Genomic DNA, 22596 nt, shown 5'->3' with positions numbered 1-22596 from the left:
GGCATTCATCAAAGTGTATTTTCTTGTTCCTTTAGAGGCAGACATCACAGAAGTGCCTCATGTTAGAGCAGCCTGGTTAAGTTGCAATATGAGTGTTTTTACCAATTCGGACTCAGGGGGCAAGGATGGAATCTGGTGTAGTGGTACTGAAATGGATTGTTATTTATGTGTGTGTGGTGTGTGTGGTGTGGTGTGGGTGTGTGTGTGTGTTATGTGTTCAGAAATCCTCTCCTTGGTCAATTATTTCCCCAGATTTTGAATAAAATTGATGACAAAACAATTTTTAAAATATAAACGGCGCTGACCAGCTGATGACGTCACAATGCCCATATGCCGACCAATCCAGGCCCACCTGCCTCCAGGAGCCGCCCCCCCCCCCCCGCCGTTGTGGATTAAAGCCCCGTGCCCAGCACAAGTACGCTCGCGCCACGCCTCCCGCAGCTGGCCTCCCACATCCGCCCGCCCACCCACCACCCCCACCCCCGTTCTCAAAATGCTCTGCAGATCAGGAGGTCGCCGGAGGTCACAGCAAGTTACAGCCGGTCACCGGCTTGCTTCTGAATTCTGAATGGCTTAATTCCTCCGTTGATCACAGGGACACGGGGAATCGTCACGCGAGAGCTGCCGAGGCCCTCCACGTCGCCTGAGGTCCGCCCCGTCAGAGCCGCCCACTCACTTGGTTCAGGTTTGCCCTTTCCCCCTCTTCCCCATCCTCTCTCCCATCCTCTTTCCCTCTCCTCCCTCTCTCCCCGCTGCAAAACCCAACATGCTGCCAGTCGCGCCTCTTGCAAGTCCTTTGATTAAAAACCTTGCGACCCCCCCTCTCTCTCCCCTTCCTCTCTCTCTCTCTATCTTTCCCCCTTTCACTCTCTCTCTCTCCCCCCCCTCTCTCTCTCTCTCTCTCCCTCTCTGTATATATGTCCCTCTCCCCCCCCTCTCTCTCTCTCTCTCTCTCTCTCTCTCTCTCTCTCTCTCTCCCTCTTTTTTGTCTCTCGTCCCTCTCTAGCTCCCACTCTCCCGCCCCCCCCCCCCCCGCCCTCTCCCCCCCCCTCCCCCCCCCCACCCCTCAATGTCCTCTCCCTCTCCCCCCCCTATTAACAAGGGGGGTAGTTAGTGTGTGAGCGGGGGGTGGGGTAGTTAGTGTGTTCCCCCCCTCCCCCCGCAACCGCACGTTGGGGGAACAAGCCCAACGGGTCTGCACTTGGTCTAGTACTTAACTAAAACCGTGGAGGTTGTGAATTTCATTGCTGTTCTTGCAAGATCCCAATAATTTCAGTGGGAAGACCATGAAAGTATCACCATGTCCTAGCAAAATAGCATATATCCAACTGTGTACTGTTTATTACCTCCATTCAAGAGTTTCCATTCCCTAAGAGCTAAAATTGTGTAAAATTGTATTCATCTTGAAAAACGGATACCACTTTGTCCAGAATGTACTTTCCGCTCACTTTTACCCTCATTGTCATGTTCCTAAGGGAACAGCATGTATACTCTGGATCAGTGCATAAAACAAGGATACCCAACATCCCTGTAAATACTCTTAAGAATTGTGAATTCGGAATTAATAGATATAGACAGGATCAGAAGATGTAGAATCCTAAAAATACCCTGATGGGAATTATATACAGGCCTCCGTATAGTACTCAGGATGTAGGCACATAGGAGAATAAATAATCTCATTAAATGAAACACTTGTTCACTCAAAAAAAAATATTTAAAAGAATATATTATTACTGTGCTTTGATTTCAGACATATGAATTCTGTGGTAAATTAATACAGATCATTTTAAAATGACGTGATTTAAATATAAGTAGCTGAACCCTGATATTATTTGCAAACAAATACCCAATTTATTTTGTTTGCTGAATTAAGCAATAAAAATGAGAATTGAATTAATATTTTGAGAACAAAATTGCTAGGTCCTATTCTACATCTTGTTAAATCAGGTTTCATCTACAATCAACTGTGAATTCTAATCATAACTTTCAGTGCTGTCCTACAAAATATTACTATTAAGACATTTTCTCAAGCTATTGCCTCCTGTTTATCAAATAAATTATAATTTTGACGAATATTATACACCTGATCGCAACACATAATTTTTCCTAAAACAAGGAACTGATAGTCAGCATTAAGGGTGCATTCTACCTGAACAGGCTATTTCACAATAAATTCTCACCCACTTAATTAGTACCTGAGTTAGCAGCAACTGACGCATCACATCCATTCTCCATGCTACGCAGGGTGGTTTGTAAACTTGATACCTGTAAATAAATATTTAAATAGAATTAAAATAAAATTCCATGTCCTCAAATGTTGATGCAGGAGTAGTTTACAGTGTTCCTTCAAAATTATTGACAATATATTCAAGGGCTATTGACAATATGTTATTGATAAAAGGGACATTAAAAAATAACTGACACTGGTCTTAAGTATTCTAATGCAGAGAATATAAAATCATACTTCAGCTTAAACCTGAATGATTCAGCTCATGGGGCTGATGTTTAAATGTGATTACTTAGACTATCATCTAGGTACATTTTCAAAGTGAGATTTACTAACATAAATCCTCTGGCTGTGGTGCTGGCAGCTCCCTTAAATAACCTATGCATCTTAAGCTTCTTGAACCTATCAATGGAATTTATTGCATCAACCAATGTAATGTCATCCTCAACCCAACATTTCTTCACCCAAGTCATTGGTTTATCTAATATTGATTCCCAAGAACTAAGTTATCTCACTACACCCCTTTCTATAATTAATTTCCTTTATCCCCATTTTCCACCTCCCATGGGCAATACAGAAGTGCAGAAGCCTGTGCTGTTGCTTCAGTTTGAACAATTCTTGTTTCTGATTGTGATCTCAGGTGCTGTCTATGCAGTTTGCACATTCTCCCTGCAAATGTGAGGGATTCCTCAAGGTTACTCCCACGTCTAAAATATGTGCTGGTAGATTAACTGGCTACTGCAAAATGCAAGACCAGCTATGTGCAGGAGATCTGGATGTAGGGAAGTTAATTAGCATATGAGAGAGAATAGATTGTAAGAAAATCAAAGGGAGTTGTCTGAAGAGAATTGCTCTGCTGGGAGCTAGCATATTCTCAATGAACCGAATAGACACCTTCTATCTATGATAAGCTTCAGTTATAGGGAGAGGTTAGATAGACTGGCACTTTTTTCTTTGGAGCATAGGAGACCGAGGGTGAATTATTGGGGTGTATAAGATCATGACAGCAAGGTAAAGTGAATGCTCACAATTTTTTTCCCGCAAATTAGAGGGCAAAAGGTTTTGACTCCATAACACCCATTTTCAACTTAACGATACAAAACTTTGCCATCTGGAGTTAATGATGGCAAGTGCGAGGGCTGCTCTCTCACCAACGCATGTTATCAGACTGACAGCTCCAAAGTCTAAGGTCTACCCTACGAGAGATGTGGGACATAATCAGAGTTAACCATCTGCCATCGCAATTAAAGTTGATAAATTAATTTATGTTTATGTTGTCCTTTGCTTGTATGACCAAAAACCAGCATCTTTTCTAAACACTCAATATCCCTGGAACATTATCAGTTTCTAAGTGGAACAAATTTGAAATTATATATTCACCTTTCAATGTGACTCATTTGTATCTAACAATTCCTCTTTAATAGATTCTAATATAATTGCCACATATAAAATTGTTTTATTGAGATTTTTACTTGAATGCTTTGTAAGTATAAATGAAAGTGTTGCAAGAGTAGTAAGCTTTTGAATTATGTATCTATAATTTAGAGCTTAACTTCTATTGATTGTATGAAATCAGATCTGAAATTACCTGCATAAGAGCTCTGTCTTTTTCCAAGCTTGTCAGCATTTTATGTTTCAATGCAGTATTATATTTCTCTGTGATCTTCCTTAGGGTAGGTTCGAACATTGCATAGTGCTTCTTAAGCCTAAAAAATCACAAGCAGATCAAGATCACAAAATAATTTTCAGTTCCCCTGAAAGTACTGAAAGAAAGTTTTCATAAATGCCCAGAGGTGTCCTCAACTTTCGGGCAGTTTCTAAAATGCCCGATGAACTCTGAAAAAAACAAAACAAAAATAAGGCAGTGTTTTATGTACTTTAAGATAACTGTAGAATAATAGCCAAGATTTTCCTGAAAACTGTCACAGATCTGTAAGGAACTGTTATTATTATAACACCGGGTGGCGCCACCAGCAGTGGTTGCCTCACCAACAGTCTCTCTGTCCTTTTGTGAAAGATCGTTTTTTAAAAAGCAGATAGCAACAAACGTTGAAGGTAACCGAGCCATTCTTTTGTTCCACTAGTCCATGCTTTTGTAGAAGAACGACTCAATTTTAGATTTGGCTATTAGATTTGACTATTAGCTCTTTCATTCCCTCCTTTTTATCAAACATGATAACATTCACAGTCCTCGGTAGGTACACACAATGGTCGCAAGTATTAGAGCAATGATTAGCTGAATGATAGCGCCATAATGTATCACAGTACCCCAAAGTCCATCAAACCAAAGATATGGCAACCAGTTCTCACTCTCTTCTTTGACAACCATCCTCATGAAGCTTGTTTAGGGTCAATGGATCAGGTGCCACCTTTAGGCGGTGTGAATCCTTTCAGCTGATATTGGGGTTGTACCATAAAGTTCACACCTGTCCGAAGGTGTTGCCGGTGTCTTCATAGATCGTTGCACAGGTGAGGTGCTCTCTTCCCTCTCGTCCTGTGGTGGGGTTCATCACCTTGATCTAGATGCTAGTGTATTCGTGGGTTTGGACAGCTTCTCCTCCCAGTAGGTTTAGGTGGCCTGCTTCCACATCACCATGTAGAAGCGGCTGCTGAACTAGAAGCCAAAGACAAAGCCAGCGTAGATTGCAGTCTGTGTTGATGTAGATGGTGCCACCGAAGTTGATGGCGTTGAACTCCTCAAATCCGACAGCAAGGCCAGGGTCAGAGTTGGCGGTCTGCAGTAACTCCCTGCCCTTGTTGCGCACTACCCAGTTAGGAACAATCTGCATCGTCCTCTTTGGAATTCCCTCATGTCAGTCTCACTGATGGCGCTGTTCTCGGGGCACATGTCATAGATATCTGGGATGTTGTTGTCAAAGTCGCCCTTGCAGTTGTCTCCTCTGCTGTCACCATCGGCATCGATCTGGTCAGGGTTGAGAACAAAACAGCAATTGGCCTTCTCATCAGAAACGCCATCATTGCCATCCTCATCAATGTCCTGATTGTCATCACACTGATTACCCACCAGGTCTGAGTCATTGTCTTCCTGGATTTTGTTAGGCTTAATCCCTTTCAAGAGGTCCATCTGTTTCAAAATGTTCAGCTTCTCTCGCTCTAGACCCTTGTTCATATGATAGAGCTCAAAACGCTTCAAAATTGACCAAATGTGATTTGTCTTTCCGAAGTTGTGACCAAAGGCTTTACACTTCCTCCTGATCTGTAAAAATGTTCTTTCTTCTATACGGATCAGCTTTACATAGCACTGCAGGTAGCGATTAATCACAAACACCTTGTTACCTCCTGGGTGGGGCAAGGTCTTTCACGCACTTCATGTTGCTCTTTTATATGTTTCTTAAGTCCATCAACTCCTCTGTAAACAGCACAGCAACCCTTATACTGACATCAATACACGGTGGGGAAATCTTCTCTTTCCAAGTTTGACTTTGGTTTCCGGCCACGTTTTTGTCCAGATTGTTTCTTCACATCCGTAATATTGCACTTCTTAACAGGTAACTTACTCTTCTTCTTCCAATATGGTTGAAAAGACTCATCTGAAGAGCCATTCTTAACTTTTGTTTCTCTGTTATCTTCACTTGATAAATACCTTTCAGAAAGATCACTGGACTCCAATCCATCCACAACATCATTTCTTATAGAACAAGTTGCTTCATTGCAGTTAACTGGGTTTTGTTTCCCCATTTAATGGTTGAGTTGCATCTTGTACCTGAACTTTTTCCCAAGAGCACTCTGTATATTCAAGGTCTGAGCACAAGAACATATCCTTTTTCAATGGGGATTCCGAGTTGTCCACATCCACTGACCACGAAGTGGCTCCACTGTATGTACAAGGCTGGAAGTTTGCTAATACTGGGACAGGTTGATGCTTCGCAACATTATCACCCTCACCATTTTCAGTCACTGTTCCATTCCGAGGTGAAAGGGTTATTGAACTATCCAGAACTTCCTCCATTGAGTCCTTATTTCTACTGGATGGGCACTGACCCTCATTCGAAACAACGCTGCGACTTGAATGCCCGTCCAGGATGTAACTGTGGCTCTCTGTTATCAGAGTTCTGAACAGCCCTTCCAATTTCTAGGATTCTGCCTAATTCTCCTCTACCCCATTGCAGACATTGGACTTTGTCTTAACTGGGTTCCTGCTTAATTAATGTTTCCAAACTTAGCTGACTTGATTCAATTGTGGCTAAAGGGATCAGAAGGTATGGAGAGAAGGGAGGTACAGGATACTGAGTTGGATGATCAGCCATGATCATATTGAATGATCGAAGGGCCGAATGGCCTACTCCTGCACCTATTTTCTATGTTTCTATGTAACCAACATTCTTCTTCCTTCTCCATCAAAGCCAACGTTGTCTGATTCATCCCAACTCAGCTCCTTACTTTGATCCCAGCTGGGATTTACCTCAATCCAGTTCTGTAACCGATTTGCTCTCCAAAATCAAGGCTTTTCCACTTCACAACTGATTGCTCTCCTTCAGCTGCTGTGTGATGGAAGCAAGATGGTCATTTTCAGACTGGGCACTGGTGATCACATTTCTCATCTGTTTCAGCTCGGTCTATATCTCCGGGATAAGCTGCCACCTTTTTCTGGTTACTTCAAGATCCATCTTGGTCAGTGTTATAAACGTAAGGACAGTTGTCAACTTACTCAGGACGTCTTGTGCAGGGGTGTTTCCTCAAGTCGAGCTCATCTGGGCCAACTTCAGGATAAAAAGTAGGGTCAATAGCCCCATTGTCCTTTCTTGGTTCTCCTCCATTTACAGTCAATCTTCAATGGGAGTAATCTTCAATCTTCACGGCGGTTGGTGTCGTAGTAGCAACTGGTACAGTCCCCTCCAACATAGTCCCAATTTTGTCCGATCCCAGTAGTATGGACTGTGTCTGTGTTCAACTGGCAGTGGCTTCTGCGTTTTCAACCCCTGTGAATGCAAGACTGACAAGGTTGTGCTTAATTGCTGTGCGTATGTAATTAATTCATTGCTGTGGGACTGTAGGTCATAACTAACTTCCACACTCTTTAGTGTCCTATTCATTCCCTCCACTAATCCAGAATTCTACGGGTGGTGGGGGGTGTGAGATCACTCTTTAACCACCTATAAGGCAGACCCTTTAAAAATAGACCATTATATAAAAAAATATTCCCAATTGTTCCAACCTCTCTCCCCAACTTTACAATTTTAAATTAACAGATTTTGTTCTGAGATAAAGGCATCTCCAATCTCATCTAACACATATACCTGTATGCCAAGTGGCCATTGTGGAATTCAAAAGGTAAGAAATAGAAAAAAAATTAAAGTTAGGAGAAAACAAAGAATAAACAATTACTTTTCATAGATTTTTTTTTCCAATCTCTGACTTTGACAGAGATGTGATTATTTTCCGTATCTCCATCCACACTGCGGCCTAACATCATGGAGTTGGTGCCCTTTCCAGGAGACCGACCCGGCGTTCCAAGCTGCACGAGTCTGCGGGACTTTAACATCGCGGAGCTTACGATCCCTTTGCCGGGGATTGAAGCTCCAACCGTGAAGCCCACAGTCTCTGGTAAGAAGAGGCCGACTTGGGAGTTCCATGCCACGGAGAGAGTTTCAACCGCCCCGACGCAGGAGTTTCGATCACCCCAACGTGGGTTTCAATCGTCGGCTGTGGGGGCTTTGATCGCCCCAACTGCGGATGGTTTGACTGCCATGACCGCGCAATAACAAAGAGGAAATAGATTGAACTTTATTTCCTTCCATCATCACAGTGAGGAATGTGGAATCCACTGTGATGGATATTTATGTTAACTTTTATGTGGTTGTATGTCTTGTTGCTTTTCACTTAGTATGACCGTATGGCAACTCAAATTTCACTGTACCTTAATTGGTACCTGTGACAATAAACTGACCCTTTTGATTTTTCCAAAGCAGCACAAATACATTTCATGACAAGACATTTCACCAAAACAGAGCATCATCTTTTACATTCATAAGTTCCAGGAATAAAACTAGGCCATTCGACCCATCAGATCTAGACGTTGTCAAGCTGGAAAGGGTACAGAGAAAATTTACGAGGATGTTGCCAGGACAAGAGTGTCCGAGCTATCGGGAGAGGTTGAGTAGGCTTGGACTCTATTCCATGGAGTGCAGGAGGATAAGGGGTGATCTTATAGAGGTGTATAAGATCATGGGAGGAATAGATTGGGTCAATGCACAGAGTCTCTTGTTCAGAGTTGGTGAATCAAGGGCCAGAGGACATAGGTTTAGGGTGAAGGGGAAAGGATTTAATAGGAATCTGAGGGGTAACTTTTTCACACAAAGGATGGTGGGTGTATGGAACAAGCTGCCAGAGGAGGTAGTTGAGGCTGGAACTATCCCAATGTTTAAGATACAGTTAGACAGGTACATGGATAGGACAGGTTTGGAGATATGGATCAAATGCAGGGAGGTGGGACTAATGTAGCTGGGACTAGTGTAGCTAGGAAATGTCAGCCGGTGTGGGCAAGTTGGGCCGAAGGGCATGTTTCCATGCTTTATAACTCTACGACTATAAAGAAATCCTCTCCATGTTCACTCGATCCAGGCTTTTCGCTATTCAGTAATTTTCAATGAGATGCCCCCTCATCCTTCTATGCACTAGCGAGCATAGGCCCAGTGCCTTCAAACGATCGTCGTATGTTAACCCAATCATTCCAATGATCATTCTCGTAAACCTCCTCTGGACCCTCCCCAATGCCAGCACATCCTTCCTCAGATATAGGGGCCAAAACTGCTAGTACATTCATCATTAGTAGAAAAGTGAAATACTTTTATTTGATTCAATTCTGCCATCCCTATATATTTTTTGTCGCTTGTCAATTAATGGGCCTCAAATTATTAAAATAATGCTTTGTCGTGTAATATGATGCTTGTTAATAGATTGAAGATACTTGCTAAATCATTTGACTAAAACACAACTGTGTGAAATACATTGTGCTGGAAATATTAAACATTGTCCTAATTCTTAAAACAAATATAGTATTTTATTTTATGTAATTCCTCAGTAGAATTGCTTCACAGATAGAACAATATATTATTTACTGGTATGTGATATATTAACAGGGTTGGGCGTAGGGGTAGCACCCCTACCCCGTACAACCCTAACCTGGTACGGAAACAGCAAGCATAAACTATAATGGAAACCAGCATGAGAGATGGAACTCGCCCCCTGCAAGTCTAAACTATCGAGGGTGGAAATCGTGGCACATGACCGAACAGAATGGTGAAAGCACTCAAACATGTAGGAGGAACTAAGTCTAAGTAAAGATATATTAACTATTATATAACCGTTCACCAAGGTTGAAATCCAATTTTACTTAATCAAAATATTATAGGAATACAGGAAACCTTTGAGTAATAAAATTTCACCCTTACACAATTCACAAATAACTGCCTAAAAACTTCAGATGCAAAATAAATTTCACTCACAGAATTGATGTTAAAAAACATGAATGAAGAGTTTTTAACGAAATATTTCTTGATACATGCACATATGATGCAATTTTCAGTTACAAATATTTATATGGCCCATTTTCTAAGAAAATAATACCCCAATGTCCAATGACACAATGATCACCTGTATTAGCTATACTTCCTTTCAGAAAATATTACACCAACATTTTAATTGAAATTGTACATATGTTGTCTTTAAATTTTAGGATGAATTAGACAATAGACAACAGACAATGGTGCAGGAGTAGGCCATTCGGCCCTTTGAGCCAGCACCGCCATTCAATGTGATCATGGCTGATCATCCCCAATCAGTACCCCGTTCCTGCCTTCTCCCCATATCCCCTGACTCCACTATCTTTAAGAGCCCTATCCAGCTCTCTCGAAAATATCCAGAGAACCAGCCTCCACCACCCTCTGAGCCAGAGAATTCCATAGACTCACAACTCTCTGTGTGAAAAAGTGTTTCCTCGTCACCGTTCTAAATGGCTTACTCCTTATTCTTAAATTGTGGGCCCTGGTTCTGGACTCCACCAACATCGGGAACATGTTTCCTGCCTCTAACGTGTCTAAACCCTTCATAATCTATACGTTTCAATAAGATCCCTTCTCATCCTTCTCAATTCCAGAGTATACAAGCCCAGCCGCTCCATTCTCTCAGCATAGAAACATAGAAATTAGGTGCAGGAGTAGGCCATTCGGCCCTTCGAGCCTGCACCACCATTCAATATGATCATGGCTGATCATCCAACTCAGTATCCCGTACCTGCCTTCTCTCCATACCCTCTGATCCCCTTGGCCACAAGGGCTGCATCTAACTCCCTCTTAAATATAGCCAATGAACTGGCCTCAACTACCCTCTGTGGCAGAGAGTTCCAGAGATTCACCACTCTCTGTGTGAAAAAAGTTCTCCTCATCTCGGTTTTAAAGGATTTCCCCCTTATCTTTAAGCTGTGACCCCTTGTCCTGGACTTCCCCAACATCGGGAACAATCTTCCTGCATCTAGCCTGTCCAACCCCTTAAGAATTTTGTAAGTTTCTATAAGATCCCCTCTCAATCTCCTAAATTCTAGAGAGTATAAACCAAGTCAATCCAGTCTTTCTTCATAAGACAGTCCTGACATCCCAGGAATCAGTCTGGTGAACCTTCTCTGCACTCCCTCTATGGCAATAATGTCCTTCCTCAGATTTGGAGACCAAAACTGTACGCAATACTCCAGGTGTGGTCTCACCAAGACCCTGTACAACTGCAGTAGAACCTCCCTGCTCCCATACTCAAATCCTTTTGCTATGAAAGCCAACATACCATTCGCTTTCTTTACTGCCTGCTGCACCTGCATGCCTACCTTCAATGACTGGTGTACCATGACACCCAGGTCTCGCTGCATCTCCCCCTTTCCCAATCGGCCACCATTTAGATAATAGTCTGCTTTCCCGTTTTTGCCACCAAAATGGATAACCTCACATTTATCCACATTATACTGCATTTGCCAAACATCTGCCCACTCACCCAGCCTATCCAAGTCACCTTGCAGTCTCCTAGCATCCTCCTCACAGCTAACACTGCCCCCCAGCTTAGTGTCATCCGCAAACCTGGAGATATTGCCTTCAGTTCCCTCATCCAGATCATTAATATATATTGTAAATAGCTGGGGTCCCAGCACTGAGCCTTGCAGTACCCCACTAGTCACTGCCTGCCATTGTGAAAAGGACCCGTTTACTCCTACTCTTTGCTTCCTGTTTGCCAGTCAGTTCTCTATCCACATCAATACTGAACCCCCAATGCCGTGTGCTTTAAGTTTGTATACTAATCTCTTATGTGGGACCTTGTCGAAAGCCTTCTGGAAGTCCAGATACACCACATCCACTGGTTCTCCCCGATCCACGCTTTTAGTTACATCCTCGAAAAATTCTATAAGATTCGTCAGACATGTTTTACCTTTCGTAAATCCATGCTGACTTTGTCCAATGATTTCACTACTTTCCAAATGTGCTGCTATATCATCTTTAATAACTGACTCTAGCAGTTTCCCCACTACCGATGTTAGACTAACTGGTCTGTAATTCCCCGTTTTCTCTCTCCCTCCCTTCTTAAAAAGTGGGGTTACATTTGCTACCCGCCAATCCTCTGGAACTACTCCAGAATCTAAAGAGTTTTGAAAGATTATTACTAATGCATCCACTATTTCTGGAGCTACTTCCTTAAGTACTCTGGGATGCAGCCTATCTGGTCCTGGGGATTTATCGGCCTTTAATCCATTCAATTTACCCAACACCACTTCCCGGCTAACCTGGATTTCACTCAATTCCTCCAACTCCTTTGACCCGCGGGCCCCTGCTATTTCCGGCAGATTATTTATGTCTTCCTTTGTGAAGACAGAACCAAAGTAGTTATTCAATTGGTCTGCCATATCCTTGTTCCCCATGATCAACTCACCTGTTTCTGACTGCAAGGGACCTACATTTGTTTTAACTAATCTCTTTCTTTTCACATATCTATAAAAACTTTTGCAGTCAGTTTTTATGTTCCCTCCCAGTTTTCATTCATAACCCATTTTTCCTTTCCTAATTAAGCCCTTCGTCCTCCTCTGCTGGTCTCTGAATTTCTCCCAGTCCTCCGGTATGCTGCTTTTTCTGGCTAATTTGTACGCATCATCCTTCGCTTTGATACTATCCCTGATTTCCCTTGTTATCCACGGATGCACTACCTTCCCTGATTTATTCTTTTGCCAAACTGGGATGAACAATTTTTGTAGTTCATCCATGCAGTCTTTAAATGTCTTCCATTGCATATCCACCGTCAACCCTTTTAGAATTAATTGCCAGTCAATCTTGGCCAATTCACGTCTCATACCCTCAAAGTTACCTTTCTTTAAGTTCAAAACCATTGTTTCTGAATTAACAATGTCACTCTCCATCCTAATGAAGAATATTATGGTCACTCTTGCCCAAGGGGCCACGCACAACAAGACTACTAACTAACCCTTCCTCATTACTCAATACCCAGTCTAAAATAACCATCTCTCTCGTTGGTTCCTCTACATGTTGATTTAGATAACTATCCCACATTCATTCCAAGAAATCCTCTTCCTCAGCACCCCTGCCAATTTGATTCACCCAATCTATATGTAGATTGAAGTTACCCATTATAACTGCTTTGCCTTTGTCGCACGCATTTCTAATTTCCTGTTTGATACCATCTCCAACTTCACTACTACTGTTAGGTGGCCTGTACACAACACCCACCAGCGTTTTCTGCCCCTTAGTGTTTCGCAGCTCTACCCATACCGATTCCACATCCTCCAAACTAATGTCCTTCCTTTCCATTGCGTTAATCTCCTCTCTAACCAGCAACACTACCCCACCTCCTTTTCCTTTCTCTCTATCCCTCCTGAATATTGAATATCCCTGGATGTTCAGCTCCCAGCCTTGGTCACCCTGGAGCCATGTCTCCGTGATCCCAACTATATCATAATCATTAATGGCTATCTGCACATTCAACTCATCCACCTTATTACGAATACTCCTTGCATTGAGACACAAAGCCTTCAGGCTTGTTTTTACAACTCTCTTACCCCTTATACAATTATGTTGAGAAGTGGCCCTTTTTGATTTTTGCCCTGGTTTTGTCTGCCTGCCACTTTTACTTTTCACCTTGCTACCTCTTTCTTCTACCCTCATTTTACACCCCCCTGCCTCTCTGCTCTTGTACCCATCCCCCTGCCACATTAGTTTAAATCCTCCCCGACAGCACTAGCAAACACTCCCCCAAGGACATTGGTTCCATTCCAGCCCAGGTGCAGACCGTCCTGTTTGTAGTGGTCCCACCTCCCCCAGAACTGGTTCCGATGCCCTAAAAATTTGAATCCCTCCCCCTTGCACCATTTTTTCAAGCCACATATTCATCTGCAATATCCTCCTATTTCTGCTCTGACTGGCCCGTGGTACTGGTAGTAATCCAGAGATTATTACCTTGGAGGTCCTACTTTTAAGCTTATCTCCTAGCTCCCTAAATTCATCCTGTAGGACCTCATCCCTTTTTTTACCTATATCGTTGGTGCCAATATGCACCACGACAACTGGCTGTTCACCCTCCCCCTCCAGAATGTTCTGCAGCCGTTCAGTGACATCCCTGACCCTTGCACCAGGCAGGCAACATACCATCCTGGAGTCTCGTTTGCGGCCGCAGAAACGCCTATCTATTCCCCTGACAATTGAATCCCCTATTACTATTGCCCTTCCACTCTTTTTCCCCCCCTCACGTGCCGCAGAGCCACCCATGGTGCCATGAACTTGGATGCTGCTGCATTCCCCTGATGAGCAATCTCCCTCAACAGTATCCAAAATGGTATACCTGTTTAGGAGGGAGATGACCGCAGGGGACTCCTGCACTACCTGCTTACTGCTTTGCTGGCTATTGGCCACCCGTTCCCTTTCTGTCCTCTTAGCATATGACAGTCCCGCTATCCCAAGAATTAACCTTGTAAACCTACGCTGCACTCCCTCTATAGCAAGAATGTCCATCCTCAAATTTTCTTTAAATATTCTTGATGTATTTTTATGAAAACATTTAAATGGTAGAAAAGATGGTCCAAGCTTCAGGGAGGTAGGGATTATATAAGAATATAGAAAGAGATGACCATGTGATGAGAGGTTATTTTTGAAACAGCAATAGATGTGGGAACACTTGGCAAAGGGTTTGCGGGTTTTCTTCAAATCTCAAAACCAAGAACAATTGGAAGAAGTTGTAGAAGGAGCTGAATGGAATAGTTAAGAACTTCAGGGTTCTTGGCGTTAATATTAGCAACAATCTCTCATGGACCAACCACTCTGAAGCGACAGCCAAGTAGGCTTACCAAAACCTCTATTTCCTTTTGAGCAAATTTGGCATGTCTCCAATGACTCTTCCAAACTTCTACAGATGTAATATAGAAAGCATGTTGTCAGGATACATCAAAGCTTGGTTTGGGAACAACTCTGCCCAAGATGGCAAGAAATTGCAGAGAGTTGTGGATTTTACCCATTTGAGCACACAAACCAGGCTCCCCAAAACTGACTCCATCTACACCATGCTGCTTTGGAAAAGCAGCACTCACAATCTTGGCTATTCCTTCTCCCTGCTGCCATCGAGCAGAAGATAAGAAGCTTGAAAGCATGTACCACCAAACTCTGAAACAGCTTCTTGTCCCCTCACCAGGCTTCTGAATCAGATCATTAGCTTAGTTTAGTTTAGAAATACAGCGCGGAAGCCACCGAGTCCGCACCAACCAGCGATCCCCACATATTAACACTATCCTACATACACTAGGGACAACTTTTACATTTACCAAGCCAATTAACCTACATCCCTGTATGTCTTTGGAGTGTGGGAGGAAACCGAAGATCTCGGAAAAAACCCACGCTGGTCACAGGAGAACGTACAAACTCCGTACAGACAGACCCCGTAGTCGGGATTGAACCTGGGTCTCTGGCGTTGCATTCAATGTAAGGCAGCAACTCTACTGTAGCTATATGTCCGATTCATCTCTATGCCATTGCAAACTTTGTCTTTGGAATTAGTGCAATACAATGTTGAGAACCATATTCTGCACTGTGTATCTCTCCCTTGTTCTACCATTAGTACATGAGTTTGCATGATTGTATTTGTGTATAGTATTATCTGATTTGATTGGATAACATGCAAAACAAAGCTTTTAACTGCACATCAGTACAGTGACAATAATAAATCTAAACCTAAAAGTTAGCAGAAGTTAATAGCAAACAAAGTTATTTCAGATCACGGCAATGAAAACAGTGAAATCAGTGAGTATGATCCTTTAAAATAATTTGTGCTTTCCAAACAGAATTTGAAATTCTGGCGTCTCATTTTCAGGAAATAATTTATTTAACATTTTTGTAATTAGCTAACATGACCGAAACATGGCTTTGATTTCCAAAGACTCATTAAAATCTCAGACTAGTATATTTCCTTACCTTTTAATATCGTTAATGAGTCTGTTTTTTTCTTGTGCCACCCGTTTATGGTGCAGCCTATGGAAATCACGTTCTTTCCTAAGTTTTACTAATGTTTCACTAGCTGTGCTGTAAGATACAAAAGTAGGTATTTTCATTATTTGTTAATAAATAAGATTTCACTCAAAAATGTATTCATAAATTAATTTCTGCTTTTTTAGGTCAGTAAATGCATTTATTACATACTTGGCTGCTTTCCTGCAGTTCTCTAGATCCTTCTTCAAATTTTTTAATTCGTTCTCTAGCAATTGGTTGTGAGTGTACACATCAGGAACAAATCCGACATCCTGCCATTTCAATGAGCCTCTTTGCAGCATTTCATACCTGTTATGACAGAATATAAAATATATGGTTGACATTTCATTAATTAATGCTAAAATAAGAAAAAAAAGTAATGTTTTAGCACGAGCTTCACGGAAATGAAAAGTAACAATAGGTTGAGAACAATTAGTGATGTGGGAGTAGGGATTCAGCTAGTTCTATTATAACATGCATTTCTATAACAGAAACTGGATATACTTCAAATGATGAATTAAGGAACAGTATTTGCATTCCATGTGTCAAATTGGTTATAATACAATTTTGATTGGGAGCTAAAGAATCCCTTAAAAAATTTTGGAAATCGATACACACAGAAGAAAAAAAAAGCTGTCTTGGATTGAAACAGTACTGGGGACAAAAAACTTGTTTCCTTGTAACATCTGAGTAATCAGACTCTATTATCGCTGAAAAACAGCTGCTACATTAACCATGGGTAGCCAACAAAATTGACAATCACTTCTATTGACACTCATGCAATCACATTGTATTAATCAATGTAACCTTGTTTTTAGTGCTTCTAGCTTACAGTAGCAAAAATAAACTTAGTGCTATAGAAAAGAACTTCATTTCTGAAAATCCTGCAGGAAATTTATTTATTTATTTTAGACTCTGAATTTGTCTAGTCTAAAACACCCAAATATGCTATTCATGGCTCGACTTTCTGCAACACAAGCTTTCTTAGGAATACAATTATCTTGTTAAAGCAGAACTGCCTACATTAAAGGATAATCCAAATTGTGTTTAAATAAATTAAATTGGTTTAGTCATTAGAAATAAGAATATGAGAAATAAAAACTGGTTGAATATGAAATTATCATTGAATGTTAATAAAAGATTGAATGTATAAAAGGAGGAAGAATCAGGTAGGTAAGACAGTAGGTGGGGAAACATTGTTTGTTATATAGTTTAATTACTACTGAATTTGATGCTGGAAGAGATAATGAATTTGAATATAATCAAAATGGCAACAAAGGGGAAGTTAGTATCAGAAATAAGCTTATCCAGAATTCTACACTGCATGAAAAATAATCAAAGGCTCAACTACTACTGAGAAAGAGAACTCTAAAGACATTGTTATACGAGAGTTTTCCTGAACAGTCTGTGACCCATAGCGCTATTTTTAGAACCCATAGTGTTGTAGCCGATAGATCTTCGTTTAAATTCCCGTGCGTTAAACTGACAGCGCTCTGTTTAAACCTGGAGCGGGACAGGCAGAGACTCTGGAAAGAAGGAATGGGTGACGTTTCTGGTCGAGACCCTTCTTTAGACTGAACTGAACTCCATATTTAAAATCCATATTTAACAACACAAAATCGTAAATCGGTATTCTAATCGCATTTCCGTACAAACTACGGTTAATCCGTACTACTTGGCAGCTCTGGGTTGGACATAGTTTTGAAATATTCAGTCAAACTGCAGAATAGATAGATAAATCTATAAAAATAGACACAGTAATGTAAAAAATCTGAAGAGAACATCAATGCAAAATGAGAAAAACACAACTGTAATCATGAATTGAAACATGAAAGCATTTTTATAACGTATCAAGATCAATTTATTAAAAATGCAGAAAAAGGATGGCTCACTCGACAAAAATAACATTCAAATTGTGGTGTAAAAAAGATACAGAAATCGTTGAAGAACTGTACAATTAATTTTCAACTATGGAAATTAAAAATGAAATCACTGTTTAAAGTTGAATATACGCTGAAAATTATTTATTGATAAGATACATTTGAAATTGCAAAACCTCACGTTAAATGAGCATCTCATCCTGATAACGTTTATTCTAGAGGTCTATAGTCAGCTTAATCTGTAATAAGGAGGTTGGATAGACAATAGACAATAGGTGCAGGATTAGGCCATTCGGCCCTTCGAGCCAGCACCGCCATTCAATGTGATCATGGCTGATCATCCCTAATCAGTACCCCGTTCCTGCCTTCTCCCCATATCCCACTGACTCCACTATTTTTAAGAGCCCTATCTAGCTCTCTCTTGAAAGCATCCAGAGAACCAGCCACCACCGCCCTCTGAGAAAGAGAATTCCACAGACAACTTGGATTGTTTTGGTCTAGTATACAGTCCCCTCCATAATGTTTGGGACAAAGTCCCATCATTTATTTATTTGCCTCTGTACTCCACAATTTGAGACTTGTAATAGAAAAAATCACATGTGATTAAAGAGCACATTGTCAGATTTTATTAAAGGCCATTTTTATACATTTTGGTTTCGCCATGAAGAAATTACAGCTGTGTTTATACATAGTCCCCCCATTTCAGGGCATCATTATGTTTGAGACACATGGCTTCACAGGCATTTATAATTGCTCAGGTGAGTTTAATTGCCTCCTTAATGCAGGGATAAGAGAGTTCTCAGCACCTAGTCTTTCCTCCAGTCTTTCCATTGCCTTTGGAAACATTTATTGCTGTTTATCAACATGAGGACCAAAGTTGTGCCAATGAAAGTCCAAGGAGCCATTATGAAACTGAGAAACAAGAATAAATGTATAAACACTGCTGTGATTTCTACATGGCAAAACCAAAATGTATAAAAATGGCCTTTATTAAAATCTGACAATGTGCACTTTAACCACGTGATTTTTCCCATTACAAATCTCAAATTGTGGAATACAGAGGCAAATAAATAAATGATGGGTCTTTGTCCCAAACATTATGGAGGGCACTCAGGGTGGCGCCAGCAAAGGCTACCTCGTCAACAGTCTGTCTGTCCCTTCCTTCTCTGTTGTTTTTTTAGTATGTGTTAAATGTATGCTTTTAATATTTTTTACTTTTTTTATTGTGTGTGTGTGTGTGTGTGTGTGTGTGTGTGTGTGTGTGTGTGTGTGTGTGTGTGTGTGTGTGTGTGTGTGTGTGTGTGTGTGTGTGTGTGTGTGTGTGTGTGGGGGGTGGGGGGTGGTTGGGGGAAATTTTTTGAAAATCTCTTACCTCGACTGAGATGCGATTTTCTTTCCATTTCGTATCCCCATCTGCACTGTGGGCTAAAATCGAGGAGCTGGCGGCCTGTGCTGGAGATCGATTTGGGAGCTCCAACCATGGGAGCCTGCAAGACTTAACGTCGTGGAGCAGGTGATTCCTTTGCCACGGATCGACCTCTGAGCTCCAACCACGGGAGCCTGCGGACTTTAACCGTGAAGTTTGCAGTCCCTGGTGGGAGACCGGCTTTGGGAGCTCCAAGCTGCAGGAGCTTCGACCGCCCCGATACGGGGGCTTCGATCGTCCCAACATATGGTTCGACTGCCCCGACCGTGGGAGAAAAATGAGGAAGATTAGACTTTATTGCCTTCCATTATAGTGAGGAATCCGCTGTGGTGGATGTTTATGTTAACATTTATGCAGTTGTGTGTCTTGTTGCTTTTTTTTGTATGGCTGTGTGGTAATACGAATATCACTGTACCTTAATTGGTACATGTGACAATAAAATACCTTTGAAACCTTTGAGGCTGAGGAGAGACCTTATAGAAGTTTATAAAATTACAAAAGCATAGATAGGATAATCAGAATGTTTTTCCGAAGGTGGAAATTACAAATAAAGAGCACCACTTTAAGTGAGAGTGGGCAAATTTTAAAGGAGATATGCAGGGCAAGTTTATTTTCACTGAGTGTGGTAAGTGGCTGGAACAAGCTGCCAGGAAGCAGCTACGATAGTGGCGTTCAAGAGGCTTTTAAATAGGCATATACAGAAATGGAGGAATTTAAACCATGCACAGGTAGAAGGGATTTTAATTTGGCATCATGTTCGTCAGACATTACAGGTCAAAGGGTCTGTTCCTATACTATTCTGTTCTATGTTCAAATGTACGATGAACATGAAATGTTACCCATGCCAATGAAACATACCTTCCACCAGAAAATAACACAAATAAATGTAATTAAATCTTATCGTGACCCTAAATAATGAGTGGAAAAAGGCCATAAATAAATAAAATTAGATAATGTAGATAAAAAGTCAGTATAAATTATACAATAAATGGGAAAGTTCTTGGGAATATTGTGCAAGGAAAAGAGTTAGGGGGTAATAATGATCTGCATTTTGAAAACCATCAGAACAAAGCTCCCAAGCTGCTTAAATCCAAACAGAGTCAGGTGTATAGCAAAGGGGATAACATTAAATTCCAAATTACATAATTAAAATTTGCTTTTGCCTTTGCAAAGACCAAATCAAACATACAGCAAACATTTTTGCAGTTTGGAGAAGCATTTACTTCGTATGGAGAGAAGGCAGGTACAGGATACTGAGTTGGATGATCAGCCATGATCATATTGAATGATCATATTCAAGCTTGAAGGGCCGAATGGCCTACTCCTGCATCTAATTTCTATGTTTCTGTGTAAAGCCGAAGGAATCCTCTTTCCTGTACAGGAAAAAATATTATTTTGGCCTGGTGAACAAAAGTTCACATTTGGAAATAATTTCAATGAAAGAATGGTTAAATGTGTGAAACGGGTTGTTAACAAGGCTGATAGGACAAGGAACATTTATAAGTTTTATTTGATTAACATAGCCTGCCCTCCTATTTAAATGCACAAAATGCTGGAGTAACTCAGTGGGACAGGCAGCATCTCTGGAGAGAAGGAAAGGCTGACGTTTCTTCAGACTACTTATGTTCCAAGTCAAGACATTCTGAATTATACTGTCACCCAAAATATATTTAGAGTTAGTTTTTGTTTGGATTATCATATCATATTCACAATAGTATTTTGTGTTCCTTGCACACTGATTTTATTCACTATTAGATATGTATTATAATGGCAATGAAGGTGTGTGCTTTGTCATCCTAATCTTTACAAGCGATTTGAGGATTGCAGGTGATCTTGTTTCTAAATCTTCATGAGCAGAATGCAAGATTACATTTAATCCAAGTAAATATAACTGCACTAATATTTAAGGTAGACAAAAATGCTGGAGAAAATCAGCGGGTAAGGCAGCATCAATGGAGAGGAGGAATAGGCGACGTTTCGGGCCGAGACCCTTCTTCAGACTGATGTCGGGGTGGGGTGGGAAAATGAAAGGAAGAGGCGGAGACAGTAGGCTTGTGGGAGAGCTGGGAAGGGGGCAGGGAAGGAGGGGGAAAGCAAGGGCTATCTGAAATTAGAGAAGTCAATGTTTAAACCACTGGGGTATAAATTACCTAAGTGAAATATGAGGTGCATCGCAGCCAGTCTAGAACGCAGGGCACGGAAGGAGAACTGCTGTGAAATGTGGCAGATAGACTGTCGGAACCTGTAGTGCGGGTTGGGTCTGAACTGGGAGGTCTGGAACCGGAGCTGGAATCCACGAGGTGCAAGATGGAGGTGCAGTCGGAGGGAAGGAGGAATCATAGAGGGGGGCAGTGAGAGAGGAGGTTGCTAAACTGTCCTCGGAGAGAGGAGAACTTCTTCAAAGTAGACATACCTTGAGGAGATTTCGCAGTGGAATAGACAAAATGTTTAAGAAAGAACTGCAGATGCTGAAAACATCTAAGGTAGACAAAACTGCTGGAGAAACTCAACAGACGAGTCAGCATCTATGGAGAGAAGGAATAGGTGAAATTTCGGGTTGAGACCTTTCTTCAGACAGATGTCAGGGGGGGGTGGAAGAAAGGAAGAGGCAGAGACAGTAGGCTTGTGGGATAGCTGGGAAGGAGGAAGGGAAGGAGGGAGAAAGCAAGGACTATCTGAAATTAACGATGTCAATGTTCCTCCAATTGGGTGTCACTCTGGCAATGGAGGAGGCCCGGGAGAGAAAGGTCAGTTTCGGAATGGGAGGGTGAGTTGAAGTGCTTAGCCACCAGGAGATCAGGTTGGTTAGTGCGAACTGAGCGGGTGTAGTGGGTGAAACGATCACCAAGCCTGCCGTTTCTCTACATCGGTCTCGCTGATGTAGAGAAATTGACACCTGGAACAGTAGATGCAGTAGATGAGGTTGGAGGAGGTGCAGGTGAACCTCTGCCTCACCTGGAAAGACTCCTTGATATATTGTATCAATATAAAATTCCAGATTTTGTAATAAACTAATATTTAGATTCCTTATATCAATAAATGATTAGAGACCTTTCATATTCCAAGGCATTGCAATAAGGCTGAACTAACTCCCTAAATTTTAGAAAGAGTGATTTCAACAAGAGGAGCAGAAGATTAAAAATTGATGTTTTTTACAAACCCATCAAACTGGAAGATTAGTTATCTAGTAGCAAAGCCTCTGATCAATAAAGACTTGTTTTAACCCTGTAACTATATCTACTAGAAAATATACCTGTAGGAATAGGAGAGAAACATTCACTCCCTCAAGCCTTTTCAATCATTCAACTGGATCAAAGCCAATCTGGATCATATCTCCATTAACCTGCCGTAATTCAATACCCCAAATATCCTAAACAAATAAAAATATATCAATCTCAGTTTTGAAATTTTCTTTTGATTCCGTCAACTGCATTTGTTTGAAGAAAGGACTACAGATGTGGTAATAATCTGGTTCCTGATGCTCCCTCGATTAGCCAAAGACTAATTTCAAGTTCATGTCACTTGGTTTCAATAGCATCACAGAATATT

The 22596-nt window shown here is 41.4% G+C and overlaps 1 protein-coding gene across 2 annotated transcripts in view; it reads right to left on the bottom strand.

The window, feature by feature from the left end:
* LOC129698888 (sperm-associated antigen 16 protein) overlaps positions 1–22596 on the bottom strand; it is a 705663-nt gene that overhangs the window by 522406 nt on the left and 160661 nt on the right. For both annotated transcript variants that reach the window (XM_055638281.1, XM_055638282.1), the window contains exons 6-9: positions 15913–16050; positions 15688–15795; positions 3816–3933; positions 2196–2265 (exon numbers count right to left, since the gene is read on the bottom strand). In XM_055638281.1, the coding sequence (XP_055494256.1) occupies positions 2196–2265; positions 3816–3933; positions 15688–15795; positions 15913–16050 (434 nt within the window). The remainder of the gene's footprint in view (positions 1–2195; positions 2266–3815; positions 3934–15687; positions 15796–15912; positions 16051–22596) is intronic.

This window comes from Leucoraja erinacea, chromosome 7, assembly GCF_028641065.1.
Source record: "Leucoraja erinacea ecotype New England chromosome 7, Leri_hhj_1, whole genome shotgun sequence".
In the NCBI taxonomy this organism is placed as follows: domain Eukaryota; kingdom Metazoa; phylum Chordata; class Chondrichthyes; order Rajiformes; family Rajidae; genus Leucoraja; species Leucoraja erinaceus.
Note: the sequence above shows the minus strand (reverse complement) of the source record. Positions and strands in the feature narration are given on the sequence as shown.